At 48.6% G+C, this 21,990-nt stretch overlaps 2 protein-coding genes across 15 annotated transcripts in view; both read left to right on the top strand.

Annotated features, from left to right (window-relative positions):
• PLCH2 (phospholipase C eta 2) overlaps positions 1-8,861 on the top strand; it is a 75,068-nt gene extending 66,207 nt beyond the window's left edge. For 5 of the 13 annotated variants that reach the window (XM_033079508.1, XM_033079509.2, XM_033079511.1 and 2 more), the window contains 2 exons: positions 1,170-1,509; positions 5,880-8,861. In XM_033079508.1, the coding sequence (XP_032935399.1) occupies positions 1,170-1,509; positions 5,880-7,612 (2,073 nt within the window). In that variant the 3' untranslated portion in view covers positions 7,613-8,861. Of the gene's footprint in view, positions 1-1,169; positions 4,766-5,879 lie in introns of those variants that run through there. The other 8 variants (XM_033079517.1, XM_033079515.1, XR_004420033.1 and 5 more) reach the window with 8 other exon arrangements.
• A 1,864-nt stretch (positions 8,862-10,725) lies between these two features.
• Positions 10,726-21,909, top strand: LOC117006837 (probable glutamate receptor). 2 transcript variants are annotated; one of them, XM_033079506.2, is made up of 11 exons: positions 10,726-10,877; positions 12,048-12,156; positions 13,754-13,785; positions 14,760-14,819; positions 15,473-15,652; positions 16,384-16,610; positions 16,866-16,963; positions 17,475-17,692; positions 18,138-18,363; positions 19,030-19,277; positions 20,523-21,909. In XM_033079506.2, the coding sequence occupies exons 2-11, from the start codon at positions 12,084-12,086 to the stop codon at positions 20,622-20,624; spliced, it is 1,464 nt and encodes a 487-aa protein (XP_032935397.1). In that variant the 5' UTR covers positions 10,726-10,877; positions 12,048-12,083; the 3' UTR covers positions 20,625-21,909. The 2 variants fall into 2 exon arrangements, with proteins under 2 accessions (XP_032935397.1, XP_032935396.1); XM_033079505.2 differs by having other exon boundaries at positions 12,045-12,156.
• Positions 21,910-21,990: the final 81 nt, after the last annotated feature.

Raw genomic sequence — 21,990 nt, 5'->3', positions numbered from 1 at the left:
CTGCAGAAATGTGACCTCGTGTGACATCAGAGGGCAAAACTGGAACTGACAGCGAGTGCCAGCGAGCGTGGCTGCTGGTCAGGCTCTGTCATGGGCTTCTCAAAATGCACTTCAGTCATGATGTGCCCTGGGTTTATTCATTCTTGATGCTACATCTGCTCACAAGTCTGATCTAACTGGGAAATAAAGAGAACAAAGGGGAGAAGTAGATGAAAAGAGAAATACTGTCTGTGCTTCAAGTGATCTCTGTGCACAGAGCAGACCAGCGCTGTCTCAGGCGTCAGCCTGCTGCTTGAAAAGTTGGCAAGTACACCTGGAATGTTTGCAGGAATGCTGGAACTCTGTTTCATTGAAATGTAAATCAGTTGTATGGTGGTGGGCGATTTATGATGGTGAATTTATGTGTTTAATGCTTAAATAACTACTGAAGATTATGGAGAACTGTATTGTGACACTAACTTCCCTTGTTTATAGTGTGTTTCCTCAGTGCTGAAAACATACACCTTGGGATAATGTTGTATGGTAGGAAAAATTACCAAAATGTAATCACAAGGTAGAAATTGAAATACTCAATGATCTTCTGTGTCTGTACAGTTAACTGCTACTCATGACAATGCTCAAATTCAATTGAAGTGTAGATCTCTTTGTACTGAAAAATTATTCTATTTTATGGTCAGTGTTTATTTCCCAGCAGTTCCTAGAAAATGTATTTACAACGAGAACTTTAAATGAATCTGCTTTAGGTGAAACTGAGAAACTCTTCAGCTTTCAGAATGAAATCCTTGTAGATAGAAGCATTTCCTTTTTTTTTTTTTTTTTGTCTTTTCTGTAGCTGTAATGTTTATGCAGATGTTGTAAGTAGTTACACGCTAGAAAGAAAATTATGACAAATACAGAGATAAGTGTGGCTGGAAAATGTTATCTAAAAACATAGCTGACAAAAAAAGAGATGTGTTATTTTGCCAGGCTGCTGTTAGTGATTTTTTTTTTTCATTTTTAATGCCTGTCCTATTTCTGGCTTAGTTCTCATGCTGATGTAGAATACAGCAGGACGCTCTGTATGTGAACGATCATTTGTTCATGAGTTGCTATGCCCAGAGGAACAGCTTTACATTTTCCAGAGGAGACTTTTTAGATTTTTATATTTTTTTTTCTTATTTCTTTTGCAGGCCAAACCAGCTCTAGGTCTAAAAGGGCTGTTTCTCAGAAATCCAAAGCAGGCCTCTCTGGACAGTCATGCTGCTGGGCAGCTCCATCGCAAACATTCCTTTAGCAGCCACATCCTGAGACGCACGGCCAGCGCACCCACCAAGAGCCAGAAGAAGAACAAGAAGGGCTTTCCTGAGATCGCTTTTGACACAAAGGACAGCAGCTCTGCAGGGGCTGGAGAAGGGAGGGAAGTGGAAGCTGCCTCCCAGCCTCGCTTTGTGCAAGAGCCAGAAAGTGCTTCCCCGTCCCCAGCTCCCCGAGACGGTGCCGGTGGGGAGGCACCTGGCAAGGGCTTGAAAGGTAAGGCCCAGGGCTGTCCCAGAGGGCCAGGGCAGAGCTGTGCCCACCCCGGGGCTCCTTTCAGCGAGCCCTTGCCCAGGGCACACAGGGTGAGGCTGCAGGAGCCCCAGGGCGAGAAGCAAAGCGTCTTCGCCCGCTGTGCCATCAACAGCTCGGGCAGGATCGGAGTGGCCACCAACTGCATGAAATGCATGGTTGGCTCCAAAGAGAGCCCTGACCCAGAGGGGCCGTGGAGTGACCACCCTGGCAGGCCCGTGGCTAGAGACCCCCTGCACCCTGGGCAGGGCAGCAGTGCAGAGGAGAGGCTAGAGCTCAGGACCTGGGTTGTCAGAGGGCAGCCCAGGCCGCAGGCAGATTTGCAGCCTTGCAGCAGCCCTGGAACTGCAGGTGACCTGACAAGGAGCACTCAGTGTTTTGTGAGCCCAGGGAAGACAAGTGGTGACTCTAAGTGCCACGGAATAAAGGCTCACTCCCGGCAGCGGTGGCAGTGCCAAGCAGGTGGCAAGTATGGAAGCACTGTCAACTTGGTGGCAGCCAGCAATGGCTCTATGTCCTCCAACTCCAGCAGTCTAGAAAGCCTTGGAAGCCCAGAATTCCCCAAGCACTGGTCTGAACCTCCTCGAAGGCAAGTGGGCACCCTACAGAGGGAAATGAATGCCTTGTTCGTTCAAAAATTGGAGGAAATTCGAAGTAAATCCCCTATATTCTTTACTGGTAAGACCAGATTTTCTTCACCCTTCTCCACTGTAGATCACATCATTGTCTCAGCTTCTGCATAGCATCCTTACTTAGAAGCTCCTCTATGTTGTTTGGCTGTCAAGAGGTCTTTTTTTTTTTAATTTTGGCAATGACAGAAAAAAAAAATCTGCATAAATATTTTTATTTTATTTTTTGTAGATGTGTCTGGTTTAGAATAGTCCCTGCCATGCCTAGTTCACCATCTGCAGTAGTGACACTGTCAGTAGTCCATAAATGTTGGGATTGTTTGTTCAGGGTTTTTTGTTTCCTTGGTTTTCTTAGTGAATGTGGTATGATACTAAGTAAATTTTAAGATCCATCCAGAGCATTAAGTGAGACTGAATATGGAAAACCCACATCAACAAACAATATTTCCATTATCAGCCTTTGTGTTCCACTGAGGGATAACCACATCAGGAACGATGTCTAACGTGTTCCCTCCTCAAAGATCTTGCAAAATCACTGCTGTCAGTCCTGGAATTACTGGATGGAATTCTCTGCTCTGGGGTGTTCAGGAGATAATATTTTATAAACACAGCAGCCCACTGTGGTCCTAAATGTGTATGCAAACATTTGCACTGTGCTGTGATGTTGCACACACGCCCAGAGGGCAGAGCTGCACAGCACAGAGCAGCAGAGGGTGAGATCTGCTGCTCCCTGACATCAGCCAGGCTGGGACACTCCTGGCATTCCCCAAAATGTGCCCACTTAGAGGAAAGTTCCTAAAGCTGCAGCATTTTTGTGGTGGTTTCACACCAGAAACAGGAGTGTGGTCACTGGGACTGTGGGACTGCACCTGTACCATGAACTGGGGTTTGTAAAGATGGGAAATCAAAGCAGAGGCAATCAAAGGAGATATTTTAGTTTAAAAAATGGCATTTTTCTTCCTGATTTGGCAAGCATGGGAGAGAAGGAAAGAGATGCTGATAAGGATTTTCTGCTTCACAGAATTGTAAGGAGAAAGTAGGAAATGCAGCTTTTGGCTGTGACTGCAAGAGCTCCTCTTCAAACCCCTCACCCTCCTCATTAATTGTCCAAGAAATCTGGACACTGATGATTACATTTTCAGGAACAGTGAAGTGACTTTGCTGCTTTTTCTAAGATGTAATCCCTTTTTTAGTAACAGATTCTGACTGCCCACCTATAGTTGGTTTCTTTGAAAGCCTCATATAGAAAATTGAGATATTTTATTTATTTGACCAGTTTCATCTGGTTGGGTGTCTGCAATCTACCTTCTATTTTTTTATACTTTTTTTTTTTTTAATGTATTTTTCCAATATCTGCTTTGGGCTTTTAGGAAAATACCAGGACAATGGGAGGGGAGAAGTTTGCTGGTTCCCGTGACTTGCAGTTAATCCAAAGCAGCAGAACTCTTTCTATGCCTAAATTAGTGGCACTGGGCTTTTCACAAACTCTGAGTACTGTGACATATGAAACCATTTCCCATTATCAGTGCCAGCTCCCCCGCCAGCCCCCCAAGTCACTAAACAAATATTGTGATATGCTTGAAATTTGATTAAATCCATCTGACTTCCCAAGCATGGAATCAGCAAACCCTTAAAATGGTGAAATGGTGCCTTGGACTGGCTGCTGCTGGTCCAGTGACAGCCCCTCTGTTTGCACAAACAGCTCCCTTTCCCATCCTCCTGCAAGGCCATGCCCTGGGCCAGGAAACCAGGGAAACCAGCTCCATGGCTGCACTTGGGAATTGGCATTCTGCCCCTGGGATAGGGCAGGAAACTATAGCTGACCCTTTAGGGTATTACATTTTACCAGTCTTAACATTTTCCAGTGATTTCCCTTCCAAGTGTGCCCCAGTCTGTGCTGGTGGATGGGGAGAAGGAGAGTTCCTAAGTCTGAGCAGCTCTGGGCTCTTCCTGACACTCCTCCAGACACTGAGAGTCTGGAATGTTGGTTTGGATTGTGGGCACACGTGCCTGATTCCCTTCCAACAGCCCCAGCTGATGCAGGACAGGCCAGGGAGGAGCTGCTCCCATCTTTGAGTTCCTGCACTGGGCTGGAAATCCTGGAAAGGCCTGGGCAGGTTCTGGGAGTGCAGGTGATGTTTTCCATTAGGAAAAGGCTTTGGAGGAGTCCAACTTCCTCTGAGCAGCCTGGAAGGTGTCCTTGCATCCTGTCAGGGTACTTGAAACTTGATGATTTTTAGGGTCCTTTCCATCACAAACCACTCTGTGATTCCATGATTCTGTGGTTCCATTTTCCCGTCCAGTGGAGTGTTTCTTCAATGCTAACATTCTTCTATGATTAAAAAATGAACTTAATATCTGTCCATGTGTGGATTCCATTGAGTGCTCTGGTTGGTCAGAAATTCTTAGGATCCTACAACCATGTGTGGATATTCCTGTATGTCTCCTTTCCCTCCCTCAGCACTAATTTATCCTGTTATCTGCACCTGCTTTCCCTACATTAACTGGATTTTTTCCTCTGTTCTGTCCTATTATTCTACATGCACACTCTCTCTCTCTAGTTAAGAACTGAAAGGACAAGCAAATCAAAGGTAATGTCTGCTGAGTGTCCCTGATTCGAGCACCTTGTTGCCTGTAGTCCTGGTTTTTGCTTGTTTGCTGCCCTGTAATTACCTGCTCCTGTATCCCTGAGGTCATGGTCTGGCTTTGTTAGTTCTGGGATGCATGTCTGCTCTGGGCTTTGGAGATATGGGACATAATCTTTTTGGCATGATTGCTTTGGCTCCCAGGGTGCAGGTGATAAACATTGCAGAGAATGGAGCATTTTCTCCAGGTAATTGGTGGCTGTAGTATTCTCCAGGGTTGCACTCTCAGCCTGCTGTCCATGACCCATCTGTCTGTAGAGATTTTTGAAATAGAAATTACCCAGTTTTTTTTTTAGAAGAACAAAGTCTGTTTAAAGCTTTTGTTTTGTTTTTAAAAGTCCCATTGCCAACATTCCACTGTCTGCAGATCATTTGTAATCTGCTCCACAAGTCCTGTGCTGCTTCTCTTCTGAGTGGTTGGTCATTGGGATCACATCTGCTGGTCAAACTGGTGTTTTGATTATTGAACATGCTCTGGTTGTGCTCTGATACCCTGACCTGTCTGAGTGCTGGAAGGAAGGAAAACTGCAAATCAAGTGGTGCTGGATGGTGGAGGAAGCAAAGTTGGTTTAGAAAAGGGGACACAAAGGGCAAAAATTGCTGGGTACTGTTGTTGTTTGATAAGAAAACCAGAACAGTCACATGGTGCTGCTGTGCATGGACTGAGATTTCTTGAAGCAACAGGGCTTTGTGCAGCTAAAACTGAATGTGCAAAATGTTTTGCTGCCTTTGGCCAGCAAAATTATTTTAAAAATCATTATTAGCATAGGCAGCTAGTACCTTGAGAACAAAATGGTAACAAATAAGGAATGAACAAAATTATTTTAAAAATCATTATTAGCATAGGCAGCTAGTACCTTGAGAACAAAATGGTAACAAATAAGGAATGAACAAAATTATTTTAAAAATCATTATTAGCATAGGCAACTAGTATCTTGAGAACAAAATGGTAACACATAAGGAATGAATCTTAGTCTAAGCTGTAATTTGTAAGAGATAACTAACCCTGTATCTCTGTTTTTCTTGTTTCTTTCTTTTTCTTTTCATGCTTCCCAAGCAGATGTCTGCCACTTCTCAATCCAGAGGTCAGTCACTTCTTTATGCAGCCTAGAAACGATCACAGAAGAGCCTGTCCTTGCCAATGAGAACCATCACTGCAGCCTTCTCTTCCCTCTGCCCGTTACCCCTTACAGTGATTCTGAGGAAGGATCTGGGTCTGACCATTCCACTGAAGCTCCATCAGAGGGAAGCAGCACACCCAACCAGCCTCAAGAGCCCCCACCCTCCAGAGAACAAGGAACAAATCTGGCTGCAGAAAACCAAGGGCAGGATGTCCCAGGAGCAGCTGACACAAGTTTAGTAGCCCCAGAGCATGAGAGGACAAGCGTGGCAGGATGTCCCACAGAAGGAAATGGCTGGACACGGTGCAGTGAGGCTGAAGGTCAGGGTGGATCAGCAGCACATCCCCAAAAAGCCAGGCTGGTAGAGGCAGCAGACCACAGTGCTGGCCAACCTGTAGGAAACGGCCAGAAGCAAAACAACCAACCAGGTCAGGTATTAACAGACATGAAAAGCACCTCTGAATCCAAAGGGCAAAACCTGGGTGCAGCAGCTGTTGCACCCCAGCAAAGCAAAGTCATTAACAGCACACAGGCAGATTCTCCCCAGAAAACCCAGGCTGCACAGGCTCTCCCTGTCTCTGTTTCTCAGACGAGCTCTTACATGTTGGCGAGAAGGGCAAAGAATGAAGGACTGAAGACGTCAGACTCCTCAGCCTTAATAAAAATTCCGAGCAGCCTGTCTCCAGCAGCAGAAGTGTACTTTGATGCCACTGTCAATGACCGGATCTGGAGCAAGCTGGACTGCAGCAGCCACCGTGACAGCATGTCCTCCTCGTCCAGCATGTCCTCCAACGACACCGTCATCGACCTCTCCCTCCCCAGCCTGGCTCGCAAAAGCCTCCCGGACCTGGGCGTGCGCCAGGACAGCCTGGAGCCCCTGGCCATCAGGAAGGGGATGCGCCCACGCTCCGCCACCACCTGCAGCAACGAGATGCCAATGGTCAGCAAGAGCAAGTCCAACCCCAACCTGAGGTGTGGGCAGCTGCCGGCTGACGAGCTGTGCCCCCGGCCCCTGGCCAGGAGCCCTCAGGACGCCTTCTCGTCCATTCCCAGGAGGCACACCTGGAGCAGGCTCTACATGGAGAGTCTCAGGCAGTCCTCTAACAAATCCAAAGCGCACGACACGGTCGGGAATAACCAGGCAAAGTCCAAAAGCCTCGGGGACCTCACCTCTGACGACATTGTGTGCACTTTTGAGAGCAAGTACCGCAGCATCAGCAGGAGCTTCGTCACCCGCTCCATGCGGGAGCAGCGCCGCTCCTCGGGCCTGCGGGCCCCGGCCAAATCCCGGGACGAGCTGACTGAGCAGCTGAAGAGGCTGACAGCCTTTCAGCAGGAAAACGACATCACCTCCCCCATCAGCCTGGAGCCCAGCGAGTCGGAGGAGGAGGGCGAGAGCGCGGGGCTGCTGCGGCGCTCGTCGTCGCGCAGCCAGAGCCGCGTGCGCTACATCGCCAACAGGGCCCGGCAGGCCCAGGAGAGGCAGCGCCTGCAGGGCCGGGCACAGCTCGGGGGGAGCCCCATCGAGGAGAGGGGAAACCCTGAGGGTGCCTGCAGCGTGGGCAGGGCCGGCTGCAGCGACCCTGCTGCCCACAGCGCCCTGCCGTCCTCGCCCAAAGCCCAGCCCGACTGCGGGGCGGACACCGAGGTGTTCTTCATGCTCAAACTGTGACAGCGCTGGGCGGTGTTTGCACTCCTGACACAGCAAAACACGGCGACCTGAGAGGCCCAAACCATCCTGCCAGGGCTCGGTGCTTCCTGGCCTTCCCTTGAGCCCAAGGGTGCTTAACAGCACGACTCCAAAAGGAGAGATGAGATTCATTTTAACTGCGCTTTGCCCAGCCTCCCGTTTGGCCTCCTTCGTGTGTGACCACTTCTCGCGTTTGCAGTTTGCTCTTGGTCTTTACTGATTTCAATAATTCTTCTGACAAATAGGTGACCTTGATGTTTAACAGCTAAATGTGATGCTAAGGTAAATTTTGCTCTCACAAATCATGGATCTGTGTAAGGAGGCTGGACTGAGAATCGCGTTTTGTTTTCTGGAAGAGTTTGAGGCCTCTGAGGGTGTGAATTAATCATGTAGTAGATACAGTCCATCTTCCATCGTGGACCTGCTTATTTCAGTGAAAATCCATATTTTCTCTTTGAAGAAGAGCTCTCTGGTTCCAAAGCAATGCTTTTATAAACCCAGCCTGTTTATATATCTATATCTATATATATCTATATATATATATACACCTGTGTGTATGCAAAGATGTGTCTGCACATGTATGTACACATGCACACCCTGAAACTGAACTGTGACTGCTCCTTGTCTCAAGGCATTGTCTGAGGGAATTGAGACAGGAGAGAGAAGGGAATGGCTAAAAATAGACAGGAAATATCTTCTGACTTTACTTCAGAAATGGCTACAAAGCATGTCAGTCTTTTCTTGAAACAGCACTGTCCCTTCTTATGGTATTTTAACAATGCTGCTGTACATAGCACTTTTTGGATGAATTTTACTATTTCTGTATTGCACTGCCATGCAAAATTTTCAATGATATGTTTAAAAAAGAGAGATATTTAATTTTTTTAGATGGACATATTTAGAATTAAATAATGACCTAAACAGAGTAATAATTTTTCCTCCCTCCTTTTTTTTTACTTTTTATTTTTAGGGATGTTGTCATGTGTCCCCCAGTCCTTAATTATGATGTCATTTATTATAGATGTACATTTTATCAGTGATGGAGAAGAATGTTTACTAAGATGCATTTTAAAGAGAAACAGAGGTTTAATTTTATTTCAGGCTGCATAGAGTCCCTATTATTGAGAGGATATTTTGCCTTTGTAATGATTCTTTTGTGTATATTGCAAAATTTAAGAATTTGTTTGTAAAACCACCTTACACTACTAAAATAAACATATTTAACCTTCCAGCTGGTGACTCTAGCTGTAATACAGCACTGGGGTTTGTGATGCACAAACGTGGTTCGTTCTGTCTGCTTTGCTTTTCAACTTGCTTTGTGGATAACATTTAATTTTACTCTTTTTCAGAGGGGTAGCCAGCGCAGACCCAGCTCAGATTTTCTCAGGTCCTCCAGAACATGTGCAAGGATTGGCAGAGACTGACATTCTGTGGTGTGAGACACAGCACAGGGGCTGGGGCAGAGCCCTGGCTGCAAGGATGAGAATTCTGGTGGAATTAGTAGCCAAACAGACAGAAGGAGCTGATCCCTCCTGGAGCAGCTGTACAAGTAACACAGATGGCCCTGTTTCATCACTGAGGGGGTTTAAAGTCTGGCTGAAAATGCTGCAGCACAATTTTGCTCTTCACCTGTCACTTGACTGAAAAATCACTTCTATTCCTGTCCCAGCAAAGTGCACAGTGAAAGAGCATTTTCCTTCCTTCACACTCCTCCTGGAAGGGTTGTCACTTGTGGAGCTGGAAAGGGGCTCTAGGTTCTAATTTTAGTATCACTTGGTCACAAGAATTTAAACTCTGAGATACCAAAACAGTGACAAAATTCAAACACTGATAAATCAAAATATAAAGCTGGAGGGGGAGGGGGTGTTAAATTTTCTGATTAAATCTTTTCAAATGCTGTGCAGCATGTTTTGTCTGAAAATATTCCCTCAGTTTTGCAGCCTGGCTCAGATCTGCACAGTTTGCCTGCAGGACTCAGACCCTGCAGATCCCAGGAGAGCTTTGTGAGCAGGTTTGGGATGTGCACTGAGGTGACCCCACAGTGTCACCACAGGCTCTGAAGGAAAGGAGGTGAAGCTGCAGCAGAACGTGGGATCTGCCAAGAGGAGCCTCCCATTGTGTCCCAGCACAAAGCAAATTTCATTAACATTCTCTGGACGAAAAGTCATTCTTGTAATACTTTAATTTTGGGCTGAAAAGCTGCAGGGAGTCGCTGCTTTTGTAACTTTAATGCTTTTGCAGCTTTAATGTCAAGTACATGCAACTTGACAGCTTTGGAAAGTTAATGTTTAAAAGGCCTATTTGTGTCTTCTCAGAGAAGTCTCACAATCAGATGATTTTCATCTTTAATTGATTAAGCAATACTTGTTAAATTACTGCACCTCACAGGAGGCAGCATCTTGTAGCACTTCAAAACATTTACTTTTGCTCAGAATTTTAACCAAGAGGGTTTGGATTTAACTCGTTAGGGTACATGTGAAATTTGCCTTCTTGCTTCCAAATTAGTAGCAACCACTTTTACAGCTTCTTTTGTGACACTGCATAAAACCAACGATTCATCATGTATTTATTTATTCCTGTAAGTGGAATTTATTCCAGCACTTATGAATTATTTGGAATTTAAGTCAGCAGAAGGTCACAGCTTAGCTCTTAATTCTTCTGCTGTTCCTGTGCATCCTGAGAGTCCTGGATGTGGATTTCAGTTCATTAAACTAAAGATCCCAAATCCCAAGTCTCCAGACCACCAGCAGTATACTGGACACGGCTGGACATGGCATTTATGGTCTGTATTCCTCCAGCCTGGCCTTCAGAACGCTGATAATCAACACTCAGCTGTGTCTTTCCAAGCTGATTTTGTCTGTGTGGTCAACAGCAGGAAAATTGGCACGGCTGCTGCCCAGCTGGGACAGCTCCAAAGGGAGGAATTTTACAGGAGCACCGCAGCCAGTGATGGAATTTTGTGATGCAGCATCCAACTGGACTGAGCTGCTGCCAAAGCCTGTCCTGTGTGGTCACCTCCTTCTTCCCCAAAGCCCCAGGTGTCCCCTGGTCCAGCTGGCACGTTCAGAGGCCACTCCTGCCACTCCTCCTCCTCCTCCTCCTCCTCCTCCTCTCCCGGGTATTTAAGCCAGCACGGGATGCCTGAGCTTGTGGGATTCTCATTCCTGTGCTGGGCATCCTGAGCATCCTGCAGGACCCACGGACAGACAGACAGACAGACAGACAGACAGACGGGCCAAGGGAGTCTGTAAGTGAGAAACTGCCTTCAGTTCGTGCTCTGGTTCTGGAAAGGGGCAAAGCTTGGTGCCAGCTCCTCCCTGCCTTCTTAACCCACGTTTACATCCTGTTTCTGCTCTCAAATATTAACAGCTTCCTTTTCAAGGTGATGCCAGCAATATGTTACCAGCTCTGATTAGTTTGGGGTTTTTTAGACGAGGCCACTTGAAACAAAGATGATTTTGTTGTACGTGCTAAATTGTAAGGGAAAAAGAACAGGAATTTAGAGGCTAGGAATTAGGAATTTAAACTTACCAGGGAAAGCTCAGCTCCTCCTTGGCTCAGCCTGAAGGCTGCTGCTTCTTTTCCTTATTTTTCCCCCATGGTTGATGCAGCTGCTGAGTTTTTGTGCTGCTCTGGCAACAGCCAAGAGCAGCAACTACTTGGTCTAAAAAGTAATTGTAGAATAAAGTCAGTGCTGGCTGATGTACAGCTCAGATCTCCTCTGGTCCTTTCACAAGATCAACATATTGCCATTTGGCAGCATTTTTTAACAGCAGGAACAAGAAAATCAGCATTGAAATTTAACCTGGAAAGAACCTTCTGTGGAGATTTTAGTTAATTCTCTCATAAGGTAAAAAATACAGGGAAAATGAGTGAGGGAAAGTACTGAGCTGTAATGCAAACAGTTTTCATAGGATGCAGGATTGGGAAATTTCCTAAAAGCTGATGAGATAAGATCACTAAATCCAGTGTTTTCTGAGCATTGATCAGCAGCAAGTAATGCCACATGTAGTATATTTTTGCCTACACACTCTCATAAATTCTAAGTTTTCTTGGGCATTTTTAATTTATTTTTTATTATTTCTGGTGTGATGGTGTCCTGTATCTTGTTGGACAACAAATACCATTAAAAATATTGCTGGTGCTTCCTCACCTGCTCTTTCCCTGGTGGGGAACCCATAGGGAGAGAACTTCCAGTGGGTAAATCCCCTTTTTTTGTTTGTCACATCCTTTTTGCTGCAGTGGGTTCTTCACCAGAGCTTTTCTTTAGTATTTGTTCTGGCTGAGCCCAGCAGTGACTGCTCTCAGCTGGAGACTTTGGAATTGTGGCTCTACTGAAAAAGGAGCAGAAAATGCAGGATAAACTGATGAGGAACTGTAGAACCAGGTTTAACTGCTTGCCTTTCACCTCCAGCAGGAAGGTTCCTTCTGAGCAGCAGGAATTTCTGCTCCCATGGATAAAGGTCTGCACTTCACAATCTGTGTGGTTACAACCGTGCTGCTCCTGAGGGAATCCAGCCAGGCAGGTGAGGAAAAGGATCCAGAAGTGTTGGATTTGTTCTTCAGAGCCTTAATTCCTTCAGCTTTTACCTGCCAGTGCTTGCAGGACTTAGAATTTCCTTTCAAATGGGTTATTAAAACAGAGATTAAGATTAAGAGATTCCCCGGGGCTCACCTTGTGGCTGTGACTTTGTGAGTGCTGCCACCAAGTGTCTTTGATGCCACCAAGTGTCTTTGATGTCCCCAAATCTCTTTGATGCCACCAAGTCTCTTTACTGCTACAGCTGAAAACCAGATGACAGAGATGGGGGAAGATGAAAAAAAAGCCAAAAAGAAAAGAAAAAGGGTGGGTTTAGGTGTGGTTATTGTGGTTAAAGCTGCACTTCTGTGAGTTTATGGTCCCTTGAGCTGCAGCAAGATGTGCTGAGGATGGGGGAGAAAACTGAGGTGAGGTGGCCAGTCCTGCCCAGTGCCAGGAGCCTTTTCCCCAGGATTCCAGCAGGAGCCTCTCTTGGGAAGGCTGGGCAAGCTCAGAGTGGTGAGAGCACAGAAAAAGCTGATTTTTTTGCAGCCACAGATGCTTCCTGCAGCCACCAACCTACAAAGGGAGGGATGAGCCCTTCCCTTTGTCCTGTGCTGCTGCAGCATCCCAGGGGGATGCCCAGGGGGATGCCCAGGAGGATGCCCTGGTGCTGGGACTGTCCCTGCCATGACCTGGGGTTGGTGCTGCAGCCCCATCACCCCTGGGCCTTTCAGGAGGGCTCACAAAGGGGCTTTGAGCTGGGAGCTGGAGCCCTCAGAAAGCTCTGCTGGCTTCCAAGGAACCCCACAGGCCCTGAGAAAGGGGCCTCCAAAAGCTGCTGCTGCCTTTAAAGGGTTTCTAAAGGGAGACAAGAGAACTCCTTTGTGAAGATTTCCAGCCCCCATGGAGAACTGAAAAAACAGGTTTTGTTTTACAATAATGTGGAGTTCAGCACAAGGCCAGAAAATGCAACACCAAAGAAGGAAAAATAAATACATAATGAATGAATATGCTGTTATATTTAGAGAAAAACTCACAGCTTTTGCTTGAAAGAGTGAAAACACCCTGCGTTTTTTGGTTTATCTTGAAGGACAAAATTTTGGCTTTCATGCAGTGAATTCTCTGAGTCCAAGGAGAAATGCTAAGCAGATTCTAGAAAAATCATCCCAGGCATTTAATAAGCGATATATTGACAAAACTGTGATTTGAATTCTGCATCTCAGATGCAGAACCTGCCAGAAGCAGGGGAAAGGAAGAGTAAGAAAAAACTGCCTGGAAGTGGGTGGGGAAAATGGGGAAAATGGGGCTTGGCAGGAATGGGGGCAGATCTGGGCTCTGTGGGGAAGCAGCAGAGCTGGTGGGGATGGACTGGCTGTGCAGGATCCATCCCCAGGGTGAGGGACATGCAGTGACATCTTTAAGTGACATTAGAACCTCCTGCAGGCCCACTCCTGCCTGTCTCTGCCTTTTCTGTGCCCCAGGGGAGGAAACAAAGGGAGTTGGGAGTTGAGGGTGATCGTTCTGGTTATTTCAGTGCACTATGAAATGAGGAGCTGTAAATACAAGCCCCACAGAAATCTGATTTTGTTGTGTTTTTCCAGGAGCTGGGAGGAATGATGATGCTGTGAGTAAGGTATGTTTGAGTTCATTAGTGCAGAGCTACTAATAAAGGCACAGGGCAGATGATCTTATATATTTAATTCAGAAATAGTGGTCAGAGTGCACAAGGATTTTAACCTGTGAAGAGTTATTGTTCACTCTGCATGGCTGGTTGTGCTGTTTTTGTTTGGTTTTGGGGGTTTTTTTGACTGAATTTTTTTGTCCAGAGCTCAAAATTCAGTCACGTCCTAGGGAAGAACCTGCCACTAGCCCTGTCCTCATGGCTGGAAAAGTGGGGGAACTTGTGCTCACATCTTCCAAGACAAAGCTCATCCCTCATTCCACTGCACAGAGAGAATTAAAACAAGATCGTTTGGCTCCTAGAAGGGCTGAGGTTTCTTTTGCACATTTTTCACTGCATTTTTTTTATGCACACGTATAGACATCCTCTCTCTCTGCCTAGAAAAATCACCCTGTAATTTTACAATAAGCAGACACATTTAACAACAAACCTCACAGAATCTGACACTTCAGTATTGCCTGAATTGGCTTTACTTTTACTTTTAAATTGCCCTGAAGTGGCTTTGATGAGGAATCCTCTGGAGCTGGGTGACTGGAAAATCTGCAGATGTATCTTTATCTCACAGAAGTGAATCCACGTTTCCTTCTCCTCCTCCTCTCAGGTTTCCAACTGTTCTGTGTCTCCTGCAATTGCTCTCTAATGAGACCTTAATTGGCTGCTAATTCTTTTGTCTGCAGCACGAATTGGTCTCTTGGGAAGGCTGTAGCACCATCTGAAGATGTGCGGCAACACTCGCAGTGATTTTTGTTTGCACCACGCAATGAAGTGAAACGCTGTGATCTATTAATTAGTTAATTAGGAAACAGCGTCAGTCACTGCAGCTCCCGGGGCAGGGTTAGGGCTGGTTTAACTCAGGCACATCCCAAGGTAAGCCCAGCTTGATGAGCACTTTGAAACCCAACTGTGGCTCCATTTCTGGTTTGCAGGGCTCAGACTCACGGGGAGCAGGCGAGGGTCTCCCAACCCTGACTGTCACCACCATCCTGGTAAGGCTCAGGGAACAGCTGGAGCTGCATTTTGCCTTTCACATCCCACCCGTTCCTGTGCAGGGCTATTTTGGGCTGGCTTTGACAGTGATGTCCCTGCTGCTGGCAGAGTTTTGGGGCTGGCTCAGGGGTGTAGAGGTGCCAGCTGTCTGCAGTGGGCACAGGGAGGGTTTGGGGGCTGTGTCAGTGCTCTGGGGAGGGAGCCAAGCCTCTCTGCTCAGCTGCACCTGAGGGGCTCAGTCCTCTGTGTGCTGTGTCTGCCCTGAGGAAAAACTTAAAGGTCACACAGGGACAAAACCAGGTGACAGAATCCCCCAAACGCATCACCAGGTGCTCCAGACAAGCAGGATTTCAGGAGAAGCTGCAGCAGTGAATTTTCTGATCCTGCTCAGCCTGTGTCCCTCACCTGAGGTTTTGATGGGGCCAAAATGAAAATATTTGATTTTTAGGCTGAGATTTTCACTTATTCCTGTGGTACCTGTGACCTGCAGGATGCAGGATTCACATCCCCAGGGAATATCTTCCCAGTCTGGAGCTGTCCTTGCATTAAAGGGAGAGGAATAACAGGGAGGGTTTGCCAAGGCCGGGTTTAACTCCCCTGGGTGTCCCTGCCCTGTGAGAGCTGCAGCTGTGTGTGTGTGTCCATCCCTCAGGAGGATCCCTACGTGATGGTGCGGGGGGCAGAGCTGGAGGGATACTGCATGGAGCTGCTGGCAGCCCTGGCGGGGATGCTGCGCTTCCAGTACCGGGTCAAGGTGGTGGGGGACGGCCAGTACGGAGCTGTGGCTGCTGGTGGCAACTGGACTGGCATGATTGGGGAGATCCTCAGGAGGGTAAGGCCAGCTCCTGCTCTGACACACCCTGCAGGCACAGCACAGCTCTTAGGGACTCAGGGAGTTCTGCTTGGAGTGTGGAACTGATGGGCTGCAAGGCTTGGGGTTGGGTTTGGCTTAGAGAGATGGAAATAAGGCACAAGGAGACAGCAACCACAGCAGGAAACCCCTGTTAGAGCTGGGCACTGCCAGGGCAGCACTTGTCTGTCTCTATTTCCCTGTAGCCTGTGAGACTGTGCAGGCACCTTGGCAAAACTTACCTCGAGCTTAACCCCTGGGTGAGACTCATTTCATTCAGAATGGCAGTGCCCAGACTCTTCAAGAGATGCTTGAATGCACATTTCACCCCATTCCCTGGGCCTGTTCTGTCATCTGTGGGGAACCCTTCAGTTAAAGCTCTTTGCTCCTCTGAGCTTGTCTGTGCCCAGCTCTCAGAGTCAGACAGGAACAGTTCTGGGTGAGCAAACCCAGCCTAGCTCCTGCTAGGCAGAAACCCCAGATACCAACCACTCTGGATGATTCCACTGGCTGGAATTCCATCCCAATGATTTCCATGGGAAGCCTGTCCTGTTCCTGGGGGCTCACATCCCAAGGCTGTTGACTTGGGGAAGTGATGCCATTCCAACACCTGCCTGCTCAGCCAGGGAACCACCAGCTTGAGGGACAGAAAGGTTTGAGGGACAGAAAGGGCCCTGGGCTGGGTGGCTGATTGGTTTTTGTCTCCTTGGCAGGAAGCTGACATTGCAGTGGCTCCACTGACTGTCACCTCAGCCAGGGAAGAGGTGGTGTCCTTCACCACCCCCTTCCTGCAGACTGGCATTGGGATCTTGCTCCGCAAGGACACCACCTCCCAGGACATGTCCTTCTTCCACTTCCTGTCTCCCTTCAGCAAGGAGACCTGGACTGCTCTTTTATTTGCTTACCTGCTCACCTGCTTCTGCCTCTTCCTTGTTGCCAGGTACAAATGCATTTGTTTCACAGCTTGTGTTCAAACCAATGGCTTTCTCACCTATGAAGAGATTAGAAAGTCCCAGGCAGATTTTTACTTTGAGGAACCTCCTGTACAGCTCCAGGCTAAGAAAGTTTAAATCCTGCCAGATTAAACCAGCATTATGAGTGGGATCTCCCCATGAGGAACACCAGATCTCTTGATGGGGATTATTTTTATTTTTTCCCTCTGAGTGTCCGGTTTTATCCTGTCATTTTCCCACAGACTGAGCCCCTGTGAATGGAATGAGCCAAAGAATGAAGAGAACCACTTCACCTTCCTGAACAGCCTCTGGTTTGGAGCAGGAGCACTGGCCCTGCAAGGTGAGCTGGGAGGATGCCCCAGAGCAGCAGGTTTTTGAGATGATGGTGCACCCACCTCCTTCTGTGATAAAGGGTCTCAGGAGGGACACTTGGAGCACCAAACCAGTTTGGGAAGGTGTGATTACAGACCTGCTGGGACTGTACAGGTGATTCCCTCTGGCTGGGGAACATTTTCTGCTCTGGGCAATGCCCAGCTGAGCATGGCATGGCTGCTTTGTACAGAGGAGCTGTTTGTGCAATTTTGGGCCCTGCTGCTGCCCCAGCCCTGCACTGCAGAATTGGTGCTGCTCAAACCAGCACAGTGGAACCCTCCAGGCTCAGGCTCTGTGCAGCTGCAGAGCAGGGGCTGCAGTTTGCCTATACTTAAAGGGAAGTCTCTGTAACTCAGGGTGGTGGATCTGCAGCTCTTGGTGTGTGGTCCCACTGGTGGATCTGCAGCTCTCGGTGTGTCTCTGCTCCCACATCCCCTCCTGTGTGATTTATGGTGATTTTTTGGTTCCCTGTGGTGCAGGTGCCACTCCCAGGCCCCAGGCACTCTCAGTGAGGGTCATTGCTGTGGTTTGGTGGCTCTTCACCCTGGCCCTGCTGGCCGCCTACATCGCCAACTTCACAGCCCTGCTGAGCTCCGGCAGCGAGCAGCTCCCCATCCAGACCTTCGAGGACCTGGTCAAGCAGAGGAATCTGGAGTTTGGGACACTGGAGGGCTCCTCGACTTTCTACTACTTCAAGGTGCAGAGAATCTCGTTGTGCTCACACACAGAGGGGCTGTGGGATGCTGAGCTGGGGCTGTCACACAGCTCAGGCCTTATAACCCCTACAACACCCTCATCACTGAGTTTTCCTCTAATACTTCAAATAATATGATTATTGTTCTGTTCAGCCCTTCTCACAGGAAAACAGGCACAGAACCCTTATTTTTAATCTGTATTCTCCTTTAAAAATCACTCTATTCTTCAGGGGCTGCCCATGTGTGCCTCGAGAGCAGGTGCCCTGTATGACACTTGTACCCTGTGTGATGCTTGTCCCTGGTGTTGGGGACAATCTGTGCTTGCAGGGTTCACACGTGGTTTAAGGTTCTTCTCCAAATTGTTTTACAACCCTTGCACATAGAGGTGGATTTTTATTTTTTTGCTGGTTGTCTCCCACTTGAGTTTTGACACTTTTTGGGCTGCAGAACTCCAAGAACCCCATCCACCAGATGATCTATGAGTACATGGAGAAGAGGCGGGAGCACGTCCTGGTCAAGACGTACCAGGAGGCCGTGCAGCGCGTGATGGACTCCAACTACGCCTTCATCGGCGAGTCCATCTCGCAGGACCTGGCGGCCGCGCGCCACTGCAACCTCATCCGGGCCCCCGAGGTCATCGGGGCGCGCGGCTTCGGCATCGCCACGGCCCAGGGTGAGTCCCTGAGCCCGCTGCTGCCCCCAGGATGGCAGGGTGACCAGACTGAAAACGCTGCAGGGCAGGGTCACTGCTCTGTGGGGAGTTTACACTGGCACTCATTGGCTCGTGCTGTGAACTCTAAACCTCAAATATTGCATCTCCCAGGGTGTCCTTGGCCCAGGAATGCAGATTCTCTAGTGCAACGAGCAGCGGACAGTCTGCTCATGTTTTCACCAAAACACCTTTTCTCTGCCCTTATTCCACAGGTATAAGGGCACTGTGTATATATACAGAGATATATAGATATAGAGATGATATAGAGATGATATAGAGATATAGAGATGATAGAGAGAGAGAGAGATGATAGAGAGAGATAGAGAGATGATAGAGAGATAGAGAGATACAGAGAGAGATGATAGAGAGATACAGAGTTAGAGAGATGATAGAGAGATGATGGAAAGATGATATGATATAGAGATGATATAGAGATATAGAGGTGTTATATATCAGGCCCTTATACCACCCTCTGTGGCAGGGCAGGGTGGTTGCTAGCCAGGAAAAGCCTTTGGCAAGCAGAGTTGTGTTCAGTGACACCTCTCACCCCATGCCCATTATCAATATTTAACTAAATCATGTCTGGGAGCTGTCCCATCCTCCTCTCTCTGCTCTCCTGCCGCCCAGCATCGCCCTGGACCAAGCCTCTGTCCATCGCCGTGCTCAAGCTGCGCGAGGCGGGCGACCTGGACTACCTGCGCAACAAGTGGTGGGAGAGCAGCTGCCTGCGCCAGAGCCGCGAGCGCTGGGGGCCCCTGGAGCCGCCGGCGCTGGGGGGGCTCTTCCTCACCCTGGGCATCGGCCTCGCCCTCGGCATCCTCGCCGCCCTGGCCGAGCTCTCCAGCAGCAGCCGCCGCGCGGCCGCGCACGCCAAGGTGGGCCCTGGCTCCTGCAGCGAGCCTGTCCTGCCTCCTGTGTCCCTCCTTCCACTAACATGGACCCTGTCCTGCCTCCCTGTGTCCTTCCATCCACCTCCATGGGCCCTGTCCTGCCTCCCTGTGTCCTTCCATCCACCTCCATGGGCCCTGTCCTGCCTCTCTGTGTCCTTCCTTTGGCCAAGGTGGGCCCTGGCTCCTGCAGTGAGCCCTGTCCTGCCTCCCTGTGTCCCTCCTCTGTCCAAGGTGGTCCCCAGCTCCTGTCCTGCCTCCCTGTGTCCTTCCATCCACTAACATGGGCCCTGTCCTGCCTCCCTGTGTCCCTCCTTTGGCCAAGGTGTCCCCCAGCTCCTGTCCTGCCTCCCTGTGTCCCTCCTTCCACCAAGGAGCCCTGTCCTGCCTCCCTGTGTCCCTCCTTTGGCCAAGGTGGGCCCTGGCTTCTGCATTTGATCCTGTCCTGCCTCCGTGTCCCTCCTTCCACCAAGGAGCCCTGTCCTGCCTCCCTGTGTCCTTCCTTCCACCAACATGGGCCCTGGCTCCTGCAGCAAGCCCTGTCCTGCTTCACTGTGTCCCTCCTTTTGTCCAAGGTGTCCCCCAGTTCCTGTCTTGCTTCCCTGTGTCCCTCCTTTTGGCCAAGATGGGCCCTGGCTCCTGCATTTAATCCTGTCCTGCTTCCCCATGTCCCTCCTTTGGCCAGGGTGGGCCCTGACCCCTGTTCTGGCTCCTGTCCTGCCTCCCCGTGTCCCTCCTTTCTCCAAGGTTGTCCCCAGTTCCTGTCCTGCCTCCCCATGTGCCCCCAGCATTTCCACCCTGTCCTTGGTTTTCTAAGGAAAGCTGGGCAGGGGTGAGGGGAGGCTGTGCTTAAAGACTCCTTAAAGTGACAAAATTTTAGCTTGGCCTATGGGATAGGGCTGTAGCCTGAACAGCATAAATATAATAAAAATAAAAGAATGCCCTAGCACCCCTCCTCCCTCATTAAAAAAAAAAAAAAAAAAAAAGTAAGAAGCATTCCCTGAAATCCCAAACTGCAGTCCACTACCTGGGTGTTAGGGAGGACAGGAAATGATCCATGACAAGTTTATTCTCAGGGGTGGCTGTTCTTTAGTCATTAGACCAAAAAAACACACACACAGAAACTGCACCAGTGTCTGAGTGTGCCCCTTGGTGCTCCTGCTCCTGTGCACATGGAAAAGATGGATCCACAGAACAACCCACCCACGGCCTTCTCTCCCATTTCTCTTTCAGAAATCTTGTTGCTCTGTTTTCACAGAAGAAATCTGCACTCGTCTACGCATAAAAGGAGCTGCCAGACAAAGCCAGGAGCCATCAGGGAAGGCAAATGCTTAAAGAAGTTTTTTTCTGCAGGAATAGAGCCTGTGTTAGGTTGTACCATGTCCTAGGAGCTGTAGCAGTGTAGGAAGATGTTTTTCTGCTAGTCTAGAGTGTTAGTTTGCTAATTGAACACACAGAGCCCTTCTGGAGAGGTGGTGGAGCTGCAGACATGAGGAAATTAAGTGGCTTGGAAGCATTTAAATTGATAAGGGATAGAGTCGAATTGGGACAAACTGATAAACTGGAGCTGAGCTGGCCAGGATGGTGGATTCATGCTTAGGTTTGAGGTTCACCCTGTAAGTCCATGAAGGCCTGTAGGAGAAAGTGACTGGGGACAGGTTAAAGTGAAGCCTTTGCTACTAATTCCTGTAGGAACAGTCGTGGAACATTAAAGCTCTTGTCTGTCTGCTGTAATCAGGAAGAGCAGCTTAAGCCTTGCAGCTATAAATAACCTCACCCTGCCCTGCCTGAGAGGGAGGTGCTGGTCCCTGGGAAGGTGATTCCTGAATCAGAACTGACAGTGCTGCTGTGTAACCCCAAACAGGCCCTCCCTGCACCCCAAACCCCACAAAGGCAGCCCCAGAAAGGCCAGGCAGGGCTTGTCCTTTGTCCCTTCCATCACAGGATAAGGCCACTCTTGGGGGATAGAATGTTTTGATCTTGTTACCCAAGAGTTGAGGATTGACAGAAATCCCCTAGTAGCAGAGCAGGGAGGGAGGGTGGGGATGAGTCAAACACAGCACAGCCCCAGCACCCCTGCAAGGGGAGATGTGAGGGTGTTTTGCTTCACTCCTGCTCTTAAAGAATGCTGAAGTTCAGGGGAACAGTTTTCTCAGCTGCATGTTAAACACTTCCCTCATTAAGCTGTTTTCCCTTTCAGAGCTGGGATGACTGAGGCATGTAAGTGTTAGGGCAAATTGGTGGTGAAATCATTCCATTTATGAACTGCACAGCTGAAGAAGAAAAAGCAAATTGGGCTCCTTGGGAATGGCTGTAATTGCACTGCAGGAACAATGCCACCAATCCTTGTCAGTCCTAGCAGGGAGAACTGAAGGCAATAGAAACCAAGGGGGCTGAGGCTGGGAAGTTGTGGGTGATCCTGAATCCAACAGTGTGAGATGAACTTTGTGAGACTCGGCTTCCAGCTGCTGCGAGGAATTTAGTGTAGCTAAAGGGAACAAACAAGGGGTTAGGAATTCCAGACGTTAGGAAAGCAGGGCTGGTTCTTAACTCAGACTGCAACAGCCCTGGCTCAGTCACAGCCTGAGCAACGTTTGTGGGAGCAGCCCTTCCATCAACTGAGCTGCACAGAGCAGGAGAGATTTAGGTAAGTCTAAAAGCTGAAAATGCAACGTCAGGTTCACTTAGTAGTTAAAAACTA

The sequence above is a fragment of the Catharus ustulatus genome, chromosome 24 (assembly GCF_009819885.2).
Source record: "Catharus ustulatus isolate bCatUst1 chromosome 24, bCatUst1.pri.v2, whole genome shotgun sequence".
Lineage (NCBI taxonomy): Eukaryota > Metazoa > Chordata > Aves > Passeriformes > Turdidae > Catharus > Catharus ustulatus.
The sequence above is the reverse complement of the archived record's forward strand: the minus strand, read 5'-3'. Positions and strand labels throughout refer to the sequence as shown.

Bases quoted from the DNA above. Each gene is read 5' to 3' on its own strand.
- LOC117006837 (XM_033079506.2), top strand. From the start codon at position 12,084: ATGGATAAAGGTCTGCACTTCACAATCTGTGTGGTTACAACCGTGCTG. The intron at 15,653-16,383 runs GTAAGGCCAGCT...TCTCCTTGGCAG, and splicing joins TTGGGGAGATCCTCAGGAGG to GAAGCTGACATTGCAGTGGC. The intron at 17,693-18,137 runs GTGCAGAGAATC...TTTGGGCTGCAG, and splicing joins CGACTTTCTACTACTTCAAG to AACTCCAAGAACCCCATCCA.